Raw genomic sequence first — 25428 nt, 5'->3', positions numbered from 1 at the left:
CTCTCCCAGCCTGTCCTCACAGGGGGGTGCTCCAGAAAGTGTGTATTTGATGATACACTTCTCTCAATCCAATTAAAACACCAGCTCAAGAAAAATATCTATTCTCATATAAATAACAATGGTTTTGATTTATAGAATATGCTATTACAGCACTGCACTGCAAGAGTACTAATTGTAGTAGGATGGAAGAAGTGATATTCATCTATAGGACTATTTATCACAGGATTAATTTACCATTATGATACAACACTACAGGTTTATAATTTTTCCAATTCCTTTGTTTGGTCTGCCCAAACAAATGTTTCAAAATAGTCTGGAAACATTCAGCGTATATTCCTTAATGTTAAAAAAAATGTTCTGCAGTACGTAACATCTACCTCTATGCTAATAGGTGGAGGTTTCCCAATTTTGATGCCTGAATTACAGTATCTAAATTCACTTACTTTTAGATGTGCCAAATACTGTGAACAATAAGAAAAGAGGAAAGCATAAAACCATAATGAAACACAATTCATTCCGCTTTGGTGCAGAACAGAAAAACAAGAAGTTGACAGGAACTGACTATATGGAGCTACCAAAGTTGTCTGAAAACCAACTGTCTAGATTCAGTAAATACTTCCAAACAAATATTTAATTTAGTTATGAATAACTTTAAATCAAGTACCAAAAGCATGTTTTAATATTCAGCCCACCAATATATCACAGAAAGCAAAAATATGACCACTTCGTATCAAAATGATATGAAATATATCTAATGGTATTTGCTATAACACTATGCTTTCCAAAATAGTAATTCATATATCCAACCTTTTATCAGTTCTGTAGGTGTTCCGAGTGAAACAGAAAAATGTCTAGTTAAGAACATACTGAAGAGAACTAAGATTCTTTCTGATGCCCTCAAAAGGTGTCCCTGTCAAAAAGTTGCTTTTTTTTTTTCTTTTTTATTAAGATTCTTGTGCTGTTCCTTGAATTAGGTGTCGAATCTTCTCAGCATCTTTTTCTATAGTTTTATTTTTAGGATCAATCTTGAGAGCTGCTTCATAATCCTGGAGACCTAATATAGATACATTTAATAAGAAGGTCAATCAATAATGCAAGAGCATCCTCTTTAGCAACTAACTGGAAATAACTGCTCCCTAGTCACACACACAATGTATTGATCTTGAGTTTTGCTGTTGAGCAAGACGGAATCAGAATTACATTAGGCTTTGTCAGTAGATAAATTTATATTTTGTTTACATTACTTAACAAAACGTTTTAGTGGAAACGCTGTACTGCATAAACATTTTCAGGTATTGAAACATGAAAACACATATATACACATATACATGCACATGTGAATGGGGGAGTGTTCTAAAGTGTTCTGCAGACGAGTAAAATTGAGTAACAATGAAAGGGCATGAAAACAAGGAAAAAAAAAGACATGAATTGTGAATAGTGGAGCTTGGGGAGAAAAAAGACAAACCATGAATACAGGAAGTAAAATAAAATCTTGTTTAATTGTGTTTTTTATAAGGTTTCCAAGTGCAAATGAAGCTGTAAGGGAATGATTCATAGGTAGAAAAAGGTAACCCATGAGAAAAGCTTCGCATTTCAACACTGACATTTTTTATATTCTTCACTTTCTATTATTGACTTTCACTTGTAAATTTGCCTTACAAAACTGAACTGGTACTCTCAGAGAACTCAGTAGGGACCCTGTTAATTCAGCTATTTTCACACAAATCACATGTACTTGATGAAACATTTTGCTCATCAATACGGGTTTCATAAATCCTTTTACAAAGACACATTACTAAGCACTTCACAAGCAAATTGAGAAGTATTTCATGTTAATGTGTTCCACAGTTGAAAAGACTGTAAATATAATCTCAAAACCAATAAAACATTGCTTCATGAACAGAAAAACTAGGGCAACCTAGTTTCCTATCAGTTTGCATCCTGCATTGGAACGCTTCCCAGTGTGAATATCGCATCTCCAACCTCTCATTCATTCCTCACTGAAACCTTCTGTGGCCACCAAGCTGCCGGGGGCCACTACACACAAGAAGGACTGACCCAACAGACCAAACAGAGGATACACAATTCACTGAAGCCTTTTCCTCAATAGAAAAACTCCTTAAATTAGGAGTAATCATTTTTCTTAAAACTTGTAAAGATTTTTTCAAGTGGAATTGCAATTAGCCAGTAAATTAAATTTAAAAACTAGGGAATGTGGTACGAAGGCTTGTAACAAAAGAAACATAGGTTGTCCAGGCCTCCTTTAACGTCCCTCTTGAAAAATTAAAGGTGTGAGCACTCTCATTGTGCTAAACAGAATTACCTGAATGTCACTATAAATCCATGTGCCTGTTTTCACAAAACCAAGGTCTCACCTTCAGCGTATAATTCCAGCTGACAAAACGCTGTTCCACGTCTCACATACGCTTTCACTCGGGCATTCTCATTATCACGAACAGGTGGTGTCAGCAGTTCTAGTGCCTTTACAAATGAAAACACCCAAAATATTTAGAGGTAGATTTTCCATAATTTTGTTTTCTTCTCATTTACACACACTGCTCTCCCCTAATTCCTATTATTATGCAGTAACATAATAACTATTCAAAGAGAAATAGAAAATAACTATTCAAATTTAGCTATATGGCTTGTGAATCTAGTCATTAAGATTTGTCACCCCACAGTTTGATAAATACAGTTTCATTGCCATGGCTAAAAACTGACAAATACTGTGTTAAATGTTTATTACAGTCAAGTAATGTATTTTATTTTCATACATGATATTCCACAGCATGTTACCAAAAAAAAAAAAAAAAAAAAAAAGGCAGCCTAAAAAAAAGCACGTGTTGTAGTAGTAATTACTAGGGAAAAAAAAAAAAAGAAAAGAAAAAACAAGTTTCAAGCCCCAAGTACTTATTAGTTCAAAAAATAACAACTCTGGGAAAACTTTCTCCAAATTATTTCAGGTGCCATTTGAGATAGCTCTTCTCTCATTGCACAAATAATGGCTCCTAAAACATCAAGATGATAAAGCCCTTCTTTTTTTAAGGTATCCTCCCCATCACCACCACCTTTTTCCTTCCCACCAAATGAACACCACAACATAATACAAAAGGTATCTGTGTATATGTTCTTTTCTTTCCTGCTCAAAGTTGTCTTTCTTTTCAGGTTTATAGAAACACGTACTGCATGGACTTAGGGCCATTCGTCCCAAATGTCTGGAAGCATGGTTTAGGGGGTTTTTTGTTGCTTTGTTTTAAATTTCTGAAAGTTCATTAATTAATCACTGCCAATTTTTAACATTTCACCATGACTTCATTACATCAATTTTGAATTTAAAAATTTGGAATTGCACTAGTAAGTATTTAGAGATCTGCTTGAAGCAGACGCATCACAGTAATACGTCACAATCATGTCTAAGCTGACAGGCAGAGAAGTGAAATACTTATACCTTAGAGGAATCTTCGATAGCTTTATGTAAATTTCTGAGCTGAAGGTGGCAAGCAGCACGGTTGAGATACAGTAGGGGGAGTTTATTGTTTAGTCTCACCGCGAGGTTATATGCATTTACAGCTGCAAGATAGTTTCCCGTTGCAAACATTTTGCTAAGTATAAAACAAAAAGCGAGACATGCACTTTAAACAAGGTGATAAATCACAAAATAAATACCTAATTATTGTTAACAATTTCTTTTCAAAAATTTGAAGGTTTAGGAGCTTTTCCTTGGAAATGGCCATTTATAGCCCTTGCTGAGAATAATACAGCTGGAAGTCAGACTTAATGCTGACAGAGCACACACAATAAAAATAGTCACTGCTTAAAAGCAATGAAGAACAGTAAGAGGCAGCCACATCTATGCAGACACAGGACTAATTCTGAAAGCTCTGTCTCTGATTATGATTGCCTGATCAAACCTTTCTATATAACATAGCTATATAAACATACCAATATTTTTATCAAATTCCTGAAGTTTTAGACAGATGTTTAACCTCTTAATAAAAAGTGCAAATTCAAGGAAATCCACCTAAGTATAATATTGCATTGACTTAACTATCCTCAGAGAAAATGATGCATTATATTTTCAAATTATTTTGTCCATCATGAGCCTCAGCAGTTGCATCTCATTACTTTATCAGATTCAAACCCCATAAGCTGTCAACAAATTCTCTACTACATAGACATTCACCATCTGTACCTCAGGTAAACACAAAATATCAAAACTAAACAATAGACATACACCATATAACTAACATTTAATTTCAAATACACCTTCAAATGGAATCTAACTTACTTTCCTTTGTCCTTTAACCAATCTGGATTCTTCTCCTCTTCTTTTAAATCTTCCAGCTCAGACAAATCAGCACTTATTGTTCTTCGAGCTTCTGCTTGTTTACGTAGCCACTGTAGATATACAACGTGTAAGTATTATTTCTGAAGAAAAATTCAAATCCAAAAAAGGATTTTGCTTTCATCTCTTCACTCACTCCTACCAAAAGAATTGTATTTGCCACATATTGTGTGCAGAGAGAAATATTTAATAATGTCAGATATGAAAAACTTTCAAGTTTCCCCACATATTTTATTACTATGTGAGAAGTAAGGTTACTGCATCACTAATACATTTTTGTTTGCTTGTTTTGGAATTTCTAAACTCTTTATGCTCATTTAATAGAGCTCAAAAGACCTAACTGTCAGCTTCTTTTTAAGAAGACCGAACTTAAAGAATCTGAAATATAAGAGTAAAGACATTTCAAATTTTCTACTTCAAGGAATTCAAATAATATTGCTGCCTTTTTTTTTTTTTTTTTTTTTTTGCTTCCCCCAAAAAAGGAACATGCTATTTATTAATCTGCATAATCACATGCTTGGTGAAAATAATTTTTATATAGAAGGGTGTGTGTAAATCTTATGTAAATAAGACTGCATCCCTTGGAAGATAAGAATATTGCACAGGTAACATTTCTGGGCACAGGTAACATTTTTGTCAACTTACTGAATTCACAGTAAATAATTTGCCATCTTAGAAGACAGCAGAAGTATCATACTAAACCAGAGAGCAAACCTTACCTCCTCCTCTTCTGCAACGCGAGATTCTCGCAGAGCTGTAGGAAAAACTCGTGATGTAAAGTTGATTTTAATTGTGGCAGCAGATCGAGGAGCTGGTAACTGTTCTTCCTTTAAATTTTCTGAAAAGATACTACAGGAACCATGACCTATAAAAAGAATTGGGAGTACTGGAAATGAAAAATGAAGCAAAAAAGGTTTTTCTGGTTTTCTACCTAAGTCCAAAGTACACCTAATTTAGAAATTCTGCACATTAGAATTAAACCTCTAATAGCTTGAGAAAGGTTTAGGCTTGTTCTTTTGAAGGGAAGTGTCAAAGAACGTTTGTTCTTGCTGTCCCGTGCCATCTATTTACTAGCTGCATTATCTGTCACAAACAAACTTAAACTCCTCTCACACCACTATCTCTGTTATTTATATCATTCTCTGACAGGGCAACCGCAAGAACTAAAACTAACCTCACCAAACACACAAACAAAACAAAAATGAAATATTTTCTGTTGGTTTAGTTTCCTGAATTGGCTCTCTGTGGGGCCAAGACATGGGATAGAGAGAGTGTGTATTTCTACGAAAACCAGCAGTTATGTAACTTGGGGTAACATGAACTGCACTCTCACACTGTCAGAAAGGCTTTCTGGTTTACTTCTCTAAAGCTTAGAACAAACCTGCCCTTGTACTGCCAAAGACTTAAACGAGAGCTAAGAACTCACATGCTTTAGCTCAATAAATTGTCTGAGAATAACTGCACACTAAAAGAATTAGTTCAGTAGAGAGAGACAAAGATAAAAGATGAATTAGAAACATCTAGGAATAAAGTTACACCCATACTTTAAAGAAGCATAAAATATATTTCAATAATACAACCTTTGGTAGGTTTGAGTCCAGCCTTAGAAACTCCTTCATTCGGAGTCATGGTTTTGTTCACTTTTTCCTTTTTCTTCGCCTTTAATTTCTCTACTTCATGAGGTAGTTCCTCGTCTCTCTGTACCCCCTTTTGTTTCTCAGCATCATTTTGCTGTTTTTTCCATAACTCCAACTCCTTAGTGACCTTCTGCCGCTCCTTTTCTTTCAGATCTTCAATTCTTTTTCTTTCTGCTTCTTCTAACTGTTTGAATGATAAACTGTGAGATATGTAACATCTGACAACAGGAAGATGACTAAGTCACCATTACTTTCCCGGTTTCGTATACCAGGCATAACATCATAATTAGTGTGACTGTACAAGCAGAGTTGTGAAAGATGCTTTAAAAAGATTGGGAGAGTAAAGATTTCTGATTAGCTTTTGAAAGTCGTATCTTTTAACTGTTTTACTAAGGTATGATCCAGAAACATTCATAAATAAACTTTACTTATAAACAATGAAAATTCTAGCCATATTCCAATGCAGATCTCCGGAACATATAGAAATGTAAAATATATGGCTTCATTTTAATACACTTTTTCTTATTTTGCCTCTTGTCTTTGAGGTTATTCCACAGGTAGAATAGGTACAGCGTTGCTACTAAGAAAGTCACTAATTGCACTTCATTTCAGTCCAAACTGTACATGCAATCTTAAAATGTCATTGTACACCTTACAAAATCCTTTTAAACACAAATGAAGTGACCAGAGTTTTTATATACATAAACATTTTGAAGAATGTACCTTAAAATATGCATAAAATGCAGAATGACAAAGATACACACAAAAGACAATCAATAGCAAGTCTGTTATAAAATATATTAAAGAATAATTATTAATCAGTATTTTTGACAGTGCTAAATGACTAAATACTTTTGCTGATGCAAAGGCTCCAAAAGATGACAGTTTTACCACATTACCATAGTCTCCTTCCAACTGACAAAAATCTGAGCTCCTCTCCGAAAGCTTTCACTCGTATTACTAACGGAAAACGGGGCAACGTCTAAGAATTTTTTCTGTATCATTTTCATATTTGGTAATAGATATGCTTTAAGCACAAAGAAATAACACGGTTCTCCACTACTGTAATAAAAATGAGTACTGTTCATATTTTTTTAAGGTACACTTAAGCAAGCAGCTGTCATATTAGTTGGTAATTGTTTACAGGTCTTGCAGAGTTCCTTCTCATCTTACCTTCATTGTGGCCTCCAAAGCATATTTTTTGTGTTCCTGTTTTGTAACTTTTTTTGCTTCTGTCTCCTCTTTTGCCTTTTCATGGGCTTTTAGAACAGCATTCTCTCTTAGATACTGCAGTTTCTCCTTGTTAGCTTAAAAACCACACAAAAACTACTGTTATGTACCATACTCATAAAAAAAAGGATTCCTTTTGCTACCTTGTCTAGGAAAACGCAACATAGTTCAAATTCCACAAATCAGTCTGTTAGCAAGCACATCTCTAAAGAAATTTAAATTTGCTTACATACAAAATGTAACTTTGACAATAAACATTGTTTTGGTTTGTGTGCACTAGCCAGTAATGTTCTTTGTTTTCATATACTTTCTGTTTTTAACAACAACCAACAAGGTTTAACTTAGCAGACATCTAGCAGCAGAAGTTTCACATTGCTTATTGTAAGGTTTTGGCACAGAACTTACCATTTGGTAGTGTCAGGGAATCCCACATAGCCACTTCTTTTTTATACAAAGTGAAGAAAACGATTCCATTTCCAATCTTTGCTGTGCTATTTGTGTCATCAATAGGAGCATATAAAATGGCTTCAAATAAAAAGGGAGGGATGCTTACCTATAAAAATATAATTGATTTGTACTAATATTTACAATTCTTAATTAAATCTCAATTTATTCAAAATATTCCAAATACTCAAGAAACACATGCTATTGACAAAATTATTTTGCTTAGGATCCCATATGGAGTTGATGTATTTTATTAGACTAGATAAAAGAGATTGAGAAAGTTGGTTCTTCAGCACTGCAGCAGAAGCCGTGGACCTCAAATTTAGAACAATTATTCATAATATAAGCAGATGTGTTTAATTCAGGCCACTTGTAGAGAACGGGCAGTTGTCACCTATTGAGTAGCAAGAGCATTAGTACGGAGAATAATAAAGTAGTGAAGCCATTAACCCTAGTGGGATGTTTAACAGCCTGCAGCATATAAAGGGAGGTTACAGATTAATATAAAAGATTATAAACTTGACAGCGCTGCCATGGTGTATTGAGCGGGTGCTCCTTAACAGAGCTATAAAGTATCACCAAGCCCCAGGCCCACGGGCACAACACATCTCCTGGCGGCGATACCGCACGACGTGAGACACCTTCAAGTACTGGTCCGTGCAGAAGATGCTGGCGGAGGTGGCCCGGACGCCGCGCAACGGCAGCGAGAGGTACACGGCGGCGGCGGTCTGCCGCCAGCTGTACTCCCGCAGCCACACCGGCATGGCTGCGGCCTGTTGCTACGGGCGCCCCGCCGCCGTTGCTAGGGGCAGGGGAGCTTCCGGGTGCCTCCGAGAGCACTTCCGGGTCAAGCCCCTCCCCGCGCTGCCGCCGGAAGGTGCCCTGGCCAATGGCGCGGGGCGGGCCGCGGGGCACGCTGGGAGCTTGGGCCGCGGGCCGCCCGCCCTCGCCCTCTGCCCGGCGCCGCGGTGCCGGAGCCGAGTCCCCGGCAGGCCGCGGGCCCCCTTCGCCGCCGCGGAACGCGGCCACAGCAGCGCGATCCGCGGCGCGGCGGGGGAGCGGCGGCCTCCCGGCGAGCCTGCCGCCGGCCCGGTGCGGAGCCCGGCCGGTACCGAGCCCAGCGCGCACCCAGGGCTGCCCCGCCGCCCGAGGGGCGAGGAACGCGGGGTGCAGGCCCCCGGCCGCGGCGGAGCGGCGCAGGCTGCCTGAGGCAGGGGGTGAGGCGCTCTCCCGCGAGGCCTGAACGGAGGTTAAAGCGACACAAACTGCCCCAGAGCGCAGGAAGTTAAGCTAACGCGTAGTGCTGCTGGCTTTCTAAAACTTCAGAGAAACCCTCCTGCAGGTCCTGGCTGGCTGACTTACCACCATCCAGCGAAGGGAAGGCACGGTTCTGGTGTTCGTCACTCACACCCAAGCGGAGTGGGAAGGAATGCAGCTCTTATTCTCCAAATACATTTCCATAGAGACAAACTGCTATTAGCTTGACGACTTCTGGTTAAAACTGTTAAAAGCTGAGGACTGATTTAGCAATACACTCAAGCTTCCAGATGTCATCTAAAAATAATTAGGTCACACCGGCAGCTCCATGCTATTGCCTCGCAGTATTGTCTGTTTTACCGTCTTTGCCAAACACTCAGGAGGTAATTTGCACATTGTTACTCAACCTTCCTCAAACACTAACACACTAACTGCCAAAATAAAGTCTGCTCTATAGAAACTAACTGCTGCTGGGGAATGGGGGTTGCAGGCAAGCCAAACACATTTGGATAAACATTCAGGTATGTTTCTCAAAAGGGTACAATTACTTAGAATTATTTGGAAAAAATCCAGAAACAACAAGTCCAGTTCTCCCTCTTTTCTTTCTTTTAAAATACGACCAAGAAAAACTGATCTTAACGTTGCACACATTAGTTAAGATTTCTTACATGTATTGCCGAATATTTAATATTTACGTTCTATTATCTATATTCCAAAGCAGTGTTCAAATGGTAGTGGGTTACCCTTAATATATATATAAAAGTAGATAACACAGAGGTTTAAAACTTTTTCAGAGCAAGAAACCCATTGTAATTAATATGATTTCTGGGTTATTCTCCACCCTCGCTCACCCACATCAGTATCATCTGATGAATGCTTGCATGGACTGGAATCTGAGAACTGAATTCCTCATTCCAAGAGCATTCAAAAGCACAAGAGGAAAGAGATTTCACTGGAAGTCAAACTGCTTTAGGTATTTTTGGCACATGTGATTTTAAAATTTTTTTTAAACCTTGCATGATATATATTTTCAGCCACGGTAGATGTGCACCATGGCATAAGGAGCCTTGCTGTCAGCTGCAGCAACAGCAGATGAGACTTCTGTGCTTTACAGTTCTGAGCCTAAACTTAAACCTTGATGTCTCCATAAACAGACTGCTATCAGTCTAAAAAACTGTAAGAGAAAATAAATAAGTAAATAAAAGCTGAGGAAAGATTCTCCCCGTGAGAACAAAACTCCTCCTGTTTGTTTTAACCCCTTATTTAATATCTTAGTTGTCTCTGTTGCAAGACAAACTTCAGGCAAGCGCAGACGAGGATGAAACAAGGAAGTTCTAAACATCCCTTCTGTGCCATTCGGGTTTTTATATTCTTTTATAGAATATAACCTTTTATATTCTTTGATAGCTTTATTTTCCTTGCTGACCTCCGAAGCTTTCCCAGTTCTACTACATTAAAAATGGAGAGGCCAAAACTGCACACAGGAGTCAAAACCCTATTTGCCTGCTTCCTCGATGAAGTAATGGAAGAGTTGGGAGTTGGAGGGGATCGTGTTTTGTTGAATAGGGTGTTCCAATAGAAAGATTATAATGTGATAGTAACTCAAAATCTATCTCCCACCACTCCACAAGGCAGCTGTAGTCACTCAGAACACATCCTTCAGTTCTGGAGAGCTCATTCACAGACAGTAAAAGTCTGAGATTTGTTGTGTGCTGGTCGCCTGCCTTGGTCATCCAGGTGTCATTTTCAGCTTAATCACAGAGAATATACTGAAATGAAGCAGCATATTATTTACTCCTGCCAGAAAGACCAGACTACGTATACACACATTACAAGACAGGTCATACCTACAGTTACCTGTATTTGGTGTTCTCAAGTTACACAGAATAGCTCCAATATTTTAACAAAAAAAGTCAGTCTTATTTACTTCGAAGTTAGATCTCCAATGCAAAGCTCTGTATTTCACTCGTGGAAGACACAGCAAATGTCACTAACACATTTCTAAGTCAAAGTTGCAGATTTAGTTGCTAAAGGACACAAAAAGGACCGACCAAGGTCTTGAATCAACCTTAAAAGCCTTGTATTGTTGTGTGTCTGCAGAAACACCACCTATGTCGTACACCTTCCACATTGCTAGCTTACTTGGACAAACAACCAAGTAACCAAGAGAGGTCTATTCAGGTTCTTTCTTCTGTTGGCACTAAATTATCAGTCAAAAGTGCAAGAAACTGTGTAGTGAAAGGAGATACAATTTTCCTTGGAAAACTTTAAAATCCCACCTCCTGTGCTATGAAGGATGGAGATTTATATTCCTGTCAATGCTGCTACTAATACTTTGGACCTTCCAGTTGCCAGCACATACATACATACGTCTCTTCCAGGGGTTATTTCACTTCTAATGGCTTCAGAGGCTTCAATATAAGGGGGAAAAAAATTCCTTTAAATAGTTTACATTTTCTTATCTTTAATAACTTTTTTTTCTCCCATCCTTTCTAAATTTTCTCTCATTTCTCTCATCTCTCCATATTTTTTAAGAAGAGCAGGAACATTTTATGAGATGCAGTTTATTCCAATGAACTGTTCTGCACGTGTGGCTTGGGACCACGCCACCAACGTTCTTGGTAACGTACTGATTTGATATGTGTTTGATATGCATTTCAACAAACAGGAATAGTTTAGTAATGATTTTATAAATTAGAATAAGTAATTCTTTGCATGATCTCTTCCCAAGTGCAGAAAGCTCTAAAGAATCTATTCAGTCAAATGGTGCCTGAGCCTTCCCTCCCATCCTGTGAGAAATAAATGGGGTTTATGGTGCAAGACCTCTTCTAATCTGCTTTGAAGTGACTTCAGATTAATGTCTCTACAGAACAGCAGACCTCTCCAAGAGAGGCAGGAGCTGTCTTTTCTGACCAGTACAACCTCATACTGTTTCTTGCTGGATTATGCCTAATCCAAATGCTTACTCACAGGCAAAACATGAGAAGAGTTAATCTAGGCATTACATCATCTTCATAAAATCAGCAGGCAACTTCCCCACAAAAATTATCTTTATTTTAAAAGAAACTGAAACCAGACAACAGAAAGCAACAAAGTTACATACAGTGCTGGACAAAATCTACCATATACATTTTCCAAGAACAATTGAATCAGATTCTGATATATGTTCTTCTAAAAGGTAAAATATCACATCATTTTTAACAAAAACCCTAAATGTCAACAATCTTGATCATTTTATATTTTGCACTGTTTGGATGGCAGTAGATTGGTAACTTATCTTCTTCAAATTACCTTTAACACTGAAAGGAGGAGAATGTGGAGAAAAAAATTCCAAGTCAGAAGGCCCTAAAGAACAGAGTGTCTGCTCTAAAGGCCATATACAAAAGCTTGGAGGAGAGACTGTCTTTTAAGTAAAAATCCCTCAACAACTCCATATTGTTTCACATTTCAGAAAAAAATAGCAAGAAAGGAAAAAAAAATAAAAATAGCGTATTAAAAGCTTGCCCTCCTTAAGTTATATGGAGGTTCAAATTTAGACCATCCTTTAGAAGAGGAGATGAGTGTCTACGAATAGACACACCACCTCTCATGACTCCAATCCCAAACTGTCTCCAATACAGCAACTGCTGAATTACAGTGCACAAACCTCCGAGTAAAAAGGTGAGGTTGGATCAAAAATTATTTTGAGACAGACAGTTTGTTTGAACATGAAAAGGAAAACTAATCACACATGGCAAACATTACAAAAATAGGTATCCCCTGTGATGCTGGGATAAGCCATTTCTGATCCAGGAAGCCAAGGGTGACATTGAATACTTTAAGCTACAGGCAGCACCTCTAAGGGGCTGAACATCATTGAGAATTAATTACCTCAGAACTGATGACACAACACTAGGGCGCTAAAGGGACCCTTTATTTCCATATAAAGCATAAGCCAACAAGAAATCAGAGTTCTATACAAAGAAGTGAATGTGCATAACTCACGATGTAGTGTAGGAGAGTTATATTGCCTTAAGAGTTCTGCTAAGTACACTTAATTTTCCAATTTTAAGGAACAGTCTATTCTAATATAGAAAGCTTCAGAAAAAAAATTAGTAATTGCAGAATAACTTTAAAATACATCCAGTTCTACATCCTCCTGCATATATCTAATCACATCCAATAGATAAAAAAATTACACGTTTTGTAAACCAAGTAGAGCGTTAGAATAGAATTTTCACACCCGTGAGCTTATTACCAAATGTTCACCCATTTGTCAGTGGATAATATTAAGAAATTCATACTAACAGTTATGGCAACGAGATGACAATGCACAGAAGTGCTGCGTGTTCTGAAAGGTAGTCGGTTTTAATTACCATGAATTGCTACCATCTATCATACCTCATTCTATGCAAGATACCACGCAAGCTACCAATCCATAAACAATAATGTTTCACATACTTCATAGAGTAGCTTAAAACACATCGTGATATGAAATAATTTGTATTACATAGTAATTTAATCCCCAGCCACAGGGTTAACGTTGGACAAAGTCTGGAAACCTTTTTCCAATTTGAATTACGTACATTAACTTTGCCACACACCACAGCACTAATGCATGTATTACTTCAGACATGCTCTAATTTAAAATCGAAACAAAAAAGTTGCTGCAAAAATACATGTCACCAATGTGGAACACATTCAAGATTGTATAAAAAGTACTGAACTGATATCCCAAAACAGGTATATTTAAGCAGTACATAAGGAAAGATTAGTTTTAATATGAAACAGTCATTTAAGTCACATACAACATGATAAGAAGCATGAGTCCTTTTTTAAAAACATTACACCAAATACTTTTACCGCCAGGCAATGTTTATTTATAAAATGAAAGGGATCTATTGAATGCAGATGCGTTATCGTATGAAGTTGGAATAAAGACAAAGGTTAAAAAGGTGCTACATTTGTACACTATTGATTTTGTAAAAATCTCAAACCATAAAAAGCATTTCGCTTGCAAATATCATCGGCCCGAACTGCAAACACTTTGAAACGTTCTTGGCTGTGTGCATGCAGTTCCACTGACTTGTGAATTCTCACATGCTTGAAGTTAAGCCTGAAAAGGGTGATTACAAAACTGCTTCTTAGACCAAAAACTTCAGAGGTCACAAAGTATATTCTTCTTTGAGCAGCCCCCAAAATTATATTCTTGTTTCAAATAGAGCAAACTTTATTACTCTCCTCTAGTCTTTCATCTGAAGATCTCAAATAATAACTAGGCCTCTAAACACCCCGGAGAAGTAAGCATTAGTCCTATCTTCTAAAAGAAACTGAGGCACAAACAGTTAACCTGCCTGTCTCAAGTTTTAGAAGGGATGAGCAAAAAAAGCCAGAAACAGGACTTTTGTTATCTACCCTCTAGCCTATATATGCAACAGTGTCACTTACCCTAACACCAATAGAACAAGTCTTTTAAAGAGCAAATTACACAATTTCTCATTTAAAACTGGTCTCTAGCAAAACCCCCCTAAGTATTAAGAAGAGTTCAACCCAGCCAGTACCTATTTATTTCAGCAGTGGAGGGGGATGGGAAAAAAAAAAAATATATATTTTGGGCAATATAGGCTGCATTTCTGACCATGACAAGGAGCTGTTTAAAAAGGACACAGGCGTTTCCCACAAAAATGTTAAGGTTTGTAAGATTTACAAAATCTTTGCGATATTTTTGGTGTGCAGCACCAGTACAGTCTAAATCACTAGTAATGAAAGAAGCACATGATAGTTCAATACAAATTGTTTCATGTAGAGTATTACAAAAAACCTCGCCTATTCTAACCAGCCCTCCCTCCCACCCACCCTCCTATAACTAATTTCTAATTCTAAGCAGCTGACATTTTCCTAATACCTTACTAACAAAACATGATTGTTGTTTTTCCTGTGCATACTTGAACTACTACTAGTCAACACATGCAGAGAAAAACAAACCCTCTCCAGATAGAGTCCAGGTATGCCAAGAGCATATCAGTAGGGCAAGCATATTGACTGGATGACGTTTGGAGATCCTAATCAGTTGTATCTCTACAATCAGCGTGATAACAAGGTTGGGTTTGTTGTCAATTTATTTTTATTTTATACAATTGGCATTTGCTAATGTCTTGTATTTGTTGGTTAACAAACGCAGAAAATTTCCTGGGTTACAAACCCAGCATAGTACCGGTTTACAAAATAGATTGTTAGAGTAAGTTTCACAAATACACAATTTAAGGCCTTACAAAATGATACTCCAGTTGATTTTAAGTCTGTAAGAACACTATATTTAAACTCTAACGTCTTGCTAGCTAATACAGAAAACACCTCATGTAGGGTTGAGGAAGAGATGGCTATTTTAAATACGTCTGCTCTAAAATGTTAAAACATTAATTGGACTTCTGAGAACAAATGCCCCAAACATCTTCTCACAAGAGGGATGGGGTGTGGGAGTGAGAAAGGTCCTGTGAACAGCACGCTTGGGTAACACCGTAATTGGAGCTTTCGATGAATTTTCACCAAGCAAAGTTTTTTAATTTACATTGCTGTAGGTCTGAACCAGCTCCACTGCCTTCACGGCGCAAATTTTTGCAGAGGTTAAACTGATTCACAGAGGGACAAATCCATCTAAACAAGGTTTGGTTCAATTTCTGCTATAGATATCAAAGGCAAGTTCTAACAGTTGGTCAGCCATTCAGAAAACTACAGAAGAATAAATCTAACAGAGGCTGTGGCTTGGTGGTATTTTTGTTCTTTGTTTTTAAATATTACTCTTCTAACAAAACAAGATTTAAGTTTAGTCTCTGTACTAAATAAAGCAAACAGTGATGAAAACAGAAGCCCTGGATCTACCTTACACTTTCTTTACACCTCCATACAGGAAATCCTCAAGATACGAACTGTGTCTTTTACACTTTAGACATAATTTCCTTTTTCCTGATGAGAGGCAAGACAAGAAAGGAGGGCAATACTACACTTCTCGAGTAAAAGTATAAAACTTTTCACTTTTAAAATAAAACAAGGACAGTTATGTAGATCTGCACAGTGTCTTCCAAGAAAATACCACAGTAGAGCCCATTTAAATTCAAACACAACGGTGAACTAGCAAACAGGCCTTACTTTGACTCACTGGCATAGCTTACCATAAAAACTACCTCTTTATAGAGCTGACTGGATCCTATACAGGCTCCTACATCACTCAGCACTACAGACCTGAACCGTTTATCACGTTAAGGAATGTGACTAGTACCTGTAATGCTTGACATGATTTAATTGCTGACTGTACAAAAACTAAGTTTCCAGCAGAGTGGTATTACAAGCAGAGGCTGTTATTGCAGTGTCACCTTTTATTAAGTTAAAACAACACTCCTCTCTAAGGAAACATTCATGTTCAGTTGCATACGCAACTTTATCACACTGCTAAGGCTGAAGTCTTCAAGGCTAGATGTTTCCCCACATTAAAAAAAAAAAAAGAGGGGGGGCATTTTTGAGATCAAGAATAAGATCAAATTACCCATATTGAACCTGAATTCTTAGCATCACACACGAAGCTCTAATGCCATTCATACTTGTCAGCAGAACATCAAGTTTCGCAAAGCGGCTAAACTCCTGTTTACTTGCTCCTGATGTGAGCTAGTCACCTGATGTGAAAGCCGTATTTTCCTTCACCCCCTCTGCAAGACCAGCTGAGGCAGCAGTGGGAATTCAGTTTTAAGACTTTGCTGGCCAAACTATCTTGCAGTTCAGAGCCCGTGCTGAGCACGCTCGATTGCCTTGCACTCTCCTTCATGCCGAGTGGACTGTGTAAGCTCAGGATGACCGAGCAGGCTCTAGCTGGAAGCCCTAGAAGATGGGCAGGACCTTCCCTGCACTAGTTAATTCACAATTCTCAGGCAGCACTGAGGCAGGAGCCTAGAACCATCAGTGAGAAAGGATGAGAGAGGTGCACGACTGCACAACCGTGACAGATGCAGACTGTACCCTAATGTATGTGCTTAAGATAAATGGATTAAGGTTACACGTGCAACCTTAGTTTTGGTATTCTCTAGATTTAAAGCACTGGATTTCATAACCTTGATGTGTTCTTTTTCCAATGTAATCATATTTTGTAACTATTTCCAAATACTGCAAGACCTAGAAAGAGTCTTCAGCAAGTATTTGCTGAGAAGTCAAAAAAGATCATTGCCTTTTCAGGGAAATACAAATGTTTAGGAGTTAGTGGGTTTCATTCTGTTACTAAGCATGAAGTCATCGACTTTTGAATAGTGTGTTAATATTTTAATTCGAAATAAGGAAAAAGCACATAGGAAATTCTCCCTATTTTCCCTAAAATGAAAACTATTAGTACTGCACATTCCTCCATGTCATCCCCACTATGTTCAAAGAAAGGATAGCAAGAACATCAGTAATGGACATTCACCCCCCAAAAAAATAAAATGTAACGAGTGCTTGCAAATATAGTACCATTAAAACCAAGCACTGTATGCTAGTGTTAGTTAAACACATGAACACTAGCAAATTACATACAGGCACAATTTTTCAGTCAATAAAATTGTCAATGCACATCCTACTTCTGACTAGTTGTCAGTTTAATCAGAAACAAAAAAGTAAAAATATTTGCACCCATAAAACTAAGAGTACAAAAGAAGTTTATGAGATGGAAGTTTATGAATCAAAAGAGAAAAAACGATGACAGCAGTCAAACACAACTGATTGTCTGCAGAAAGTGAAGTACCCAATTTGTAACCAAATCTTCACAGCGAGTGTTTGAAGCCCTACGACCAATCCACGGTGTTAGCCATCCGTGTTCAAGGCAGGTGGTCCTGCAGCCTCTCTGGTACGCATGAGCTGGACATCTTTGTCAGCCATGCAGGTATCGCAGCCCCACACTGCCGATGCTTCCGCTGTGAGGAGGCCGTAAGCTGACTCAGTCATGCCTGTACAGATCCGATGAAACCATTTTTGACAAGAGGCTTCGCACAGGATGGCATCCTGGTCATCGTTAACTTCGTGCGTGCAAATTCCACACGGATAGACGGGTTCAGAGGACGAGTGGCCGTGACGACTGGGATGAAGGGGTGTTTTGCTGCTCTTTTCAGAGTTGCATCCTTCAGCAGTACCTCGAGGCTGGCGGGACTTACTCTGAGTCCCATTTGAATGGCCAGCGTTAGTGTTATCAGCACTATTAGAATGGCTATTATCCTGATTTACCACATTGTTTCGAGTAACATTTTTTAGGTCACTGTTACCTTGACTCACAATGTCCTCTGTCCTGTGATGATGCTGATGAGCAGCAGTGTTCTGGCTAGACGGTTTGCTTGCACCTTGACTAAAGTCTTGCTTTTGTGCTGACGATTTTGTCTGGGTGTAAGTGTTTGGTGGGGGAACAAAAGAATGGTTTGACTCTAGCTGAGAATTTGGGAAATTTGGATTGTTGCCAGGACCAAAGTTAGACGGCACATCTGGGTGAGGTATCTGACCAGAATGGCCAAAGTTCTCACCGGGATTTGGTCTGAAATGCTGACCAGGCATATTGACATTTTGATTTATCTGACCACTGCTGTAAGGTGGTTGATTCCCAAAACCTGGGTTATCATGTGGACCGAAGGTGAAAGAGTGGGGTCGACTAAAACCCATTCCCACAGGGTTCTGAGGAAGGGGATGTGGTTGGTTTCTGAGGGAGTAAGAACCACCATATGGCGAGGACACTCTGGGCAGCATGTGAGGTGGCATTCTGAAAGTGTTATAGCCTCCAAAGCCAGGATAACCAGGATTACTAAAATATGGATTTCCTGAAGGAAGTGGTTTGTAAGACACAGTGTTATAGTTGTCATCAAATGGATTTGCAGCTACAAGGTGGTCAGAGCTTGGATTCGGCGGTGGAGCATATTCAGATGGAGGAGGAAATGACGATCCCTAAAAATATTTTAAATACAACATTTAAATTAGTTTTAGTATTTCCCTGCAAGACAGGCCAACCACAAAGGTCCTGGATTAGCAGCACTATTGCTAAAAGAACAGTTCAGCTGTTGTGTAAAGCTCACCCACTGTACCCTGCCAGGCTGTCTGAAATTTCAGTACAGAGGCAAGAGAGGAGTTTGAGTTCCAGATAACATGGTGATTTATAGTAATCACAGTGTTTTAAATATTGTGTAGTTGCACAACCATGCTTCTGAAAAACACTGCTTGATGTGTGACTTCTATTTCTTAATCTTTTAGATAAGAAAAGCAACAATACAGAAAGTCACGTGTCACTTAAACACATGCACAAAATACTTCCAAATGTTGAAGAGCAGATTTGAAGCATTTCCTTAGTTTTGTTTTGGGTTCATTTTACTGAATATACATCTCTTAAGACAGCCCACTTCTATGAAAATATACAAACCTAGTGTTACTATAACCCTAAAAAAGAATATAGGAGTCTGCATATAGGAAATTTCTATATTCTGCGTACCAGAGGTGTCTCTTAAGAGCATTCAGTGCTCGCAGCAGTCTGCAAAGCACAGTCAGTAGGTATAAAATACAAGGATTTCTGGTTGCAGAGCATAATCAAGTGTTTAATGGAGCCCAGAGGCTGTTCAAATGTCATCAGAGCAGCTATACAATTGAATTTCATTTTAGACTAGCCTGTGGGGAACATCTAGCTGGTTCACCCTCAAGCTAACTGTGCTCACAGAAAGCATTTCCTCCTAAATACTAATAAAGTCAGACTTAACTTTTTTTTTTTCCCCCAAAAAAAATTTCTGCTGTGCTGCAAGTTGTGAACCTGGTAAGAAAAGAAGAGAAAACTAATCTGCATGCCCTCTACAGTACAGTTATCACTGTTCTAGAACATAAGGAAAGCTCTACCAGGAGAGAGGTCTGAAACCCTTAAATTAACCAATTCTTTCTCAGAGCAGGTTTCACCATGACTGCTTTAACACAAAACCAGCAAAAATTAAGAAAAGAGATCCACATCTCAATGGAACCTGGATAGGTCTAACAGAAAGTGATTGTTTGACCTACATAAATAAAATTACTCTCACTGGGCAGCACCAAATTAACAGATACTCTCACTCAAAGCTGAACAAACACACAAAGGAAAATTCTGCGCTACAGATATCTAATTGCTTTACATGTTTTGTATTCAGGCTTCCTTTTCTGGAAACAGAAGCTGTACAGAAATGCCAAATTGCAGGGATTCACTGGAAAGGAGCCGAACCTGCCTCATAGCTTTTGCTTGAAAAATCACTTGGGGAATATGCCAAGAGTTTGGTCAAAGCATTAACAAACTGTACAGATCCATTAGCCTACAAACCTACACGTACAGGAATAAAAGTAAGAAGAAAAGTAGTCTCATGGCAACTACTCATGCTGTACAGATTCTACCAATGGCTACAAAGTCATTAAAAGAAAGTCTGTCTCAGAATCAAATCCAGATGGTAAAATACAAGTTGTTGCAGTCTCAGTGTGCTCCTCTCTTTATAGGTCTTTGGCAACCTACAGAGATTAAAATAACTTCAGTGAGAATAACTAGTAGTATGAAGATTTAAACTTCACAGTACAGCCGAAATATTTTGTATGTAACTGCTATTTGTGAGGATAGACTGAAATTCTGAACAACGTGAGACAGTCGTACCAGCAAACAACATCCGAGTACACTATTTATTAGGAAATCAAAAGAACCAAAGGGAATTTACCTGTGTATTTGCTTTGCGCTTTTTCTTATCGGGGCTTCCAAGTTGCACTCCTGGTCCTCCTAACCCATCCAATCCACTGTCACCACCTACAAAATTTCAATCAGTGCAACACTGCATTAGTTTTCTTACAGGCTGTATTTTAGGTTTGCCTCTGCAACTTATTATCTATGTAACAAATACTGAACTTGCATTAATTCTGGTGCCTTACATTGCAAGTCCTTAAGGAGCAAACATCTGGAGGTGAAAGCCAGCATAGCCCGTAAACAGCCATCTTACTCTATTACCACTTTAATGTCCAATTCATGCTCGTTACAGTTGGGATAAACGTTTCCATTTATTCTATGTTTATCTGCCCCTTGGTTCTTAACATCTCCACTTCAGCAGTTAGAAGTATTTCTTGTTTGCATAATGCATGAAACTTGCACAAGAATTGCTTAAAACCACGCCTAGGATTCACCTCCCATTTAACTCAGAGACACAGCAATTATCAAACTCCCTGCACCAATATACAACAGTACATTACAATACACCATGAAGGAAAAAGCAAACAGTAAAAGATGCACCAACGAAAACCACTGAAAACCTGCCATGCTGTGCAGAACAGATCTCCACTTTATCAGATCTAAGTTTCACTAAATGCAAGACTTGATCAAACAAAGATCCATCTGCCAAAAGTGAGAAGGGCTCCAAGTGAACCTGCTCTGCTCTGCAGAAAACTCACAAAATAATTGAGCATGGCCACCCTGGCACAAAAAGAAGTAAAGAATGTTACTTTCATTGATCACTCAATCAGATTTGACTCTGAGCAATAGCAAGAGGTATCTGTACTTCACCTGGAATTCTCCACCTTTCATAACACTGGGATGAGCTCTGAAAGTTGGATAAACTGTGGCTTTCGTTTTTAAAACTCTAGTTAGACCACAGACAAAAAAAAAAAGAAAAAAAATTCTAGCACATTATTCCAGTCAGTCTGCCTTCATGGGGCTCAAGTGGATTTGACATCATATGGGAATACAAAGAAAACCCCGAGCTGAAGCATGAAAATCACTTTTGGGCGATATGAGAGCAACACCTGTTAAGATACCAACATCGTTACATTAAGAATATGTTAATTCATTTTTTCCCAGGCCCATTAAGTTAATAGCTCATTTGCTCTTTAAAATATATATATATATATATATATAGTTACAGTAAAGAACAGTAAGAAGTGGGCAATCCAACCTAAAAATTTTACTGTTATTTGTTTAAAAACCATATTCAGGACACAAGTCAAACTTTACCAAGAGGCAGGCATACAGCTGAACACAGAGCTTTGTCGTTATTGCCAAAGGCAGCCTGAAGTGTGAGCGATCAGCAGTACTATGCAAAGCAGCATAACGCACGACATCTCACCGCTCCACGTTAGGCAATATTCCCTGCAGACAGCTAAACCAGCTTTAGGACTGTTCAGTAAAGTAACACAACATTTCTTCTCACGGGGAAGTAGACCTACCGTATAGAGACTGAAATATCCAACAGTTATTTCAAATACTCCTGACCAAAGGAGGCCTGACAAATTTTCACTCCTAGCACTTCCTTCCTCTGCCCTCCCTTTTCTGAGGTTGCAGGGAATTTATCAGTCCCACCTCAAGTAAGAATTCAGTTCTGCCTCTGATTTAGTAAGTTCCTTTTGGCTTCAGCTGTCGCTGTTGAAATTTAATTTCATTTTTCACTACACGGAAGGAAGATACACGGACATCCGAAATCAACATCTATCAAATTTGAAGTCTGAATTTCAAAGACTAGGGCCTGAAGTCACGAGCACGTTCTCAAACTAAGCTCATGCGTATCACGGTATAACCCACCACCAGAGTATGTGGGGATTACCCTTGAAGAGGAGAGTCCTTTTTGCCTTGATTTTGAATATAAAATCCTTCATATGCTTAGTGTGCTATGAAGCACAGCCACTGCGTTAATGTAGACACTAAATAATCACAGCATAACGTTTTACATAAAAAAAAAAACGATGACAAATCTCCCTTAAATTCCAACCCTATAAATTATCTTCTTGATAAACTATTTACTCAGAACTGTCCCCATGCTTTCGACTAGCTTCCTCTCCAGCACTCCTATATGTTTAGCATAAATTCAGTGGGAGTTTGTACTGTGAACACCATTCTCCACAAACACATAAAATACACTCCTGGTCATAGTCCTGTACTCTTAATACATAAATGGCATTAACCACTGGTAGTAAAACATTACAAGTATCTACATTTCTTTTAATAAATTCAACAACTAGCAGCACAGGTATTAGTAAATCTCGGATTGAGTAGAACAGTGAGGATCGCATGCGAATGCTGTTTTACGGCAGCATAAGTTAAAACTTTATAAAATTATGTATAAATTCCCTCTCTAGGTCATCATTCTTCAAAAACATCAGCATATGAATATTAGAATTCCGGTAGCAAGTGCCACCGATTTTTACATGAATGAATTACGTGGCTGAAGCTGTTCACACGCCCAGGTTTGCAGAACCGAGTCCTACATCTGGAGAGGTACAAAGCTTTTGTATTTTCAGTTCTCACTGTGTGAGGCCAATGATTTAGTTTAGCCCTACGAATTTCTATTTTCCCTATGGATTTTATAATGATTTAATTTATACATGAAAGGAAACAGAATGTTAGTCCTAGCATACCTCCAAAAAAGCGTGAATAAGGATCATTTTCATGCAGCCAAAATAAACTTCCCGGAAAGTCACTTTTGGTACCTACCACACAGACTTTCATTAAAAGGTGTACTGAGCATTTGGGAACACTGCACTGAGGATGCAAAAAATTATTTTATAGTCCGAGACTAATTTTCCAGGAAAAAATACAATCCTTTTGATGGGACATCATAAATATGTGATGGATCTAGAGACACAAATACATATCTGATAACTATTCCTTTATTTTAAAAAGGATAAAATTTTTTTCGGCCATTTCCACTTGGGAAAAGGAGAAGTCGTCAGTCCCATATTCTTTTTTGCTTCATACATACGCAAGAGAGACATTTGCAGCGTTGGTCAGGAGAACTGCAACTTGGAGTTTTGCTTACATATTAAGAGGTTATGATTTTGCATGTAATTTATATCATACTTAATATACGGCAAATACACCATGGAGTATTTCCATACTCACTGACAAACCTCTGTCTAGGTTTTTACAGGATGGATGCCAGAGTCTTTTTAAACAGTGAGACTCAGTTATCTCCGAATGTTTTCCCAAGAAACATAAATGACCGAATAAACTTTTCAATTCTAGGCAGAAACCTAGAAAGAGTCTAATTTCAACCGGATTTGGTAAGCCTATTCTGTGGCCCTGATACTGTAAACAGTTTTGATATGAAGTGGTAATTGCGTGGAACTCGGTGGGTAACTCAGATATGCACACTGCATGTGCTTAAACATTTGCAGAATCAGGGCTTGAGTGAAGGGGTCTAATGAATCCCAGCCTCTTTTGTAACACTGCTGCATATTTTCAGTCTCTCGTTCTCAAGACTGCAACCCAGCTGTTACTAGAGCAGTTTTAGAGAAGCAAACTGTAAATCAATGGCAACATGCATAGCGGAATCCACACCTTTCCTCACTTACCCAACCACAGAAAAGCTTAAAACATCAAGAACAATAGAATTCCGGGGCAAAACAGGAGGCGAGGAAACGAGAAGTGATGGATTGCAGATCTTACCATTTTGCCATGATTTTCACCCAACTCGGTCACCCTACCGGCTTTCACGGTTTCGTTCAGAAACGCATTTCTGTTTTTAAGGGCTGAGGACACAGGCACCGCTGCGCAGACCGACGTGCTACTGCCATTAAAGTCAGTCGCCCAGCTGAAGTCAGAGGACGCCCCGTGCTCGTACCCTGCTCCTTACCCCTTTCAAAGCAACGCACACTTCAGCCCTCGCTAGAGCCCTGCAACCGCGCGACTGACACTGAATTAGCGTTTCGAGAAGGCTTTCCTTCCCCGAAAAGCGAAAAACAACCCCCCAGCCGGAATCAAGCGCAAGCCCCGGGGTAGAAGAGCGAGCACTCCGGTGTAATTTATGGGCTCTGCATCAACACTAACTCGGACATGTGGCACTGCCGACGTATTCCCGTGCACCAGCAGGATGCACGCCGCATACTAATGGGCACCACGGCCCGAGAACACGAGAGACAGACCCACGCACCCGCGCGCCTCCGCCCGCGGGTCACATCTCCGCGCGGAGCGAGCCCCGAGTTTTGCATTTGCAAGGCCCGGAGGCTGCGGGGGAGCCCGCGGGGCCCGGCCGGGCCCCACCGCGCAAACTTAGCGCGGCCCCCCCCCGCCGCCCGGCCCCGCCGCCGGCGGCCGCAGGGAGGGCCCGCGGCGGGGGCGGCCCGGCCCGGGGCCCGGCGGGGAGCCCGGCGGCCGGGTCCGGGGGGGGTGCGCGCACCCCGCGGCGCCGCCGGCCATCCCTCGCGGGAGTTAGGCCCCAGCAGCTGCCGTCCCCCCGGCCCGGCCCGTACCTCGGGATCTCTTCAGCGCGATGGGGTCCTTCTCCTGTTCCGCTGACATTACAGACCGCGGCGCATGGCTCCCAGGGCGGCAGGAATCGGGGCTCTTTGATGCTGCTGCCGCCGTCGCCGGCCCGCACCCCGCCCCCTCCGCCCCCGCCTCCTCCGCCGCCGCCCCCGCCCGCTGCTGCCGTAGCCGCCGCCGCCGCCCCAGCGGCGGAGCCGCCAGACTTTGCAAAGTTTGGGCGCGGGAGGGCTCCGCGGCGGCCCGCGGCGGCGGCCGGGCGAGGCGGGCCCCGGCCGACGGGCGGCCGCTACCCGGGAGCTGCGCGG

At 39.7% G+C, this 25428-nt stretch overlaps 2 protein-coding genes across 4 annotated transcripts; both read right to left on the bottom strand.

Annotated features, from left to right (window-relative positions):
- Positions 1 to 251: 251 nt before the first annotated feature.
- Positions 252 to 8429, bottom strand: DNAAF4 (dynein axonemal assembly factor 4). Of its 3 annotated transcripts, none has more exons than XM_074917208.1 (9): positions 8298 to 8429; positions 7618 to 7765; positions 7156 to 7289; positions 5926 to 6166; positions 5065 to 5210; positions 4289 to 4398; positions 3449 to 3602; positions 2376 to 2481; positions 252 to 1054 (listed from the first exon to the last, which is right to left on the bottom strand). In XM_074917208.1, exons 1-9 carry the CDS (start codon positions 8418 to 8420, stop codon positions 945 to 947), a joined length of 1272 nt encoding a protein of 423 aa, XP_074773309.1. In that variant the 5' UTR covers positions 8421 to 8429; the 3' UTR covers positions 252 to 944. The 3 variants fall into 3 exon arrangements, with proteins under 3 accessions (XP_074773309.1, XP_074773310.1, XP_074773311.1); XM_074917209.1 differs by having other exon boundaries at positions 252 to 1046; XM_074917210.1 differs by lacking the exon at positions 2376 to 2481.
- A 6324-nt stretch (positions 8430 to 14753) lies between these two features.
- Positions 14754 to 25224, bottom strand: PYGO1 (pygopus family PHD finger 1). Its single transcript, XM_074917171.1, has 3 exons — positions 25108 to 25224; positions 20598 to 20683; positions 14754 to 18834 (listed from the first exon to the last, which is right to left on the bottom strand). The coding sequence occupies exons 1-3, from the start codon at positions 25154 to 25156 to the stop codon at positions 17713 to 17715; spliced, it is 1257 nt and encodes a 418-aa protein (XP_074773272.1). The 5' UTR covers positions 25157 to 25224; the 3' UTR covers positions 14754 to 17712.
- Positions 25225 to 25428: the final 204 nt, after the last annotated feature.

Source organism: Athene noctua, chromosome 13, assembly GCF_965140245.1.
Source record: "Athene noctua chromosome 13, bAthNoc1.hap1.1, whole genome shotgun sequence".
Classification (NCBI taxonomy): domain Eukaryota; kingdom Metazoa; phylum Chordata; class Aves; order Strigiformes; family Strigidae; genus Athene; species Athene noctua.
The sequence above is the reverse complement of the archived record's forward strand: the minus strand, read 5'-3'. Positions and strand labels throughout refer to the sequence as shown.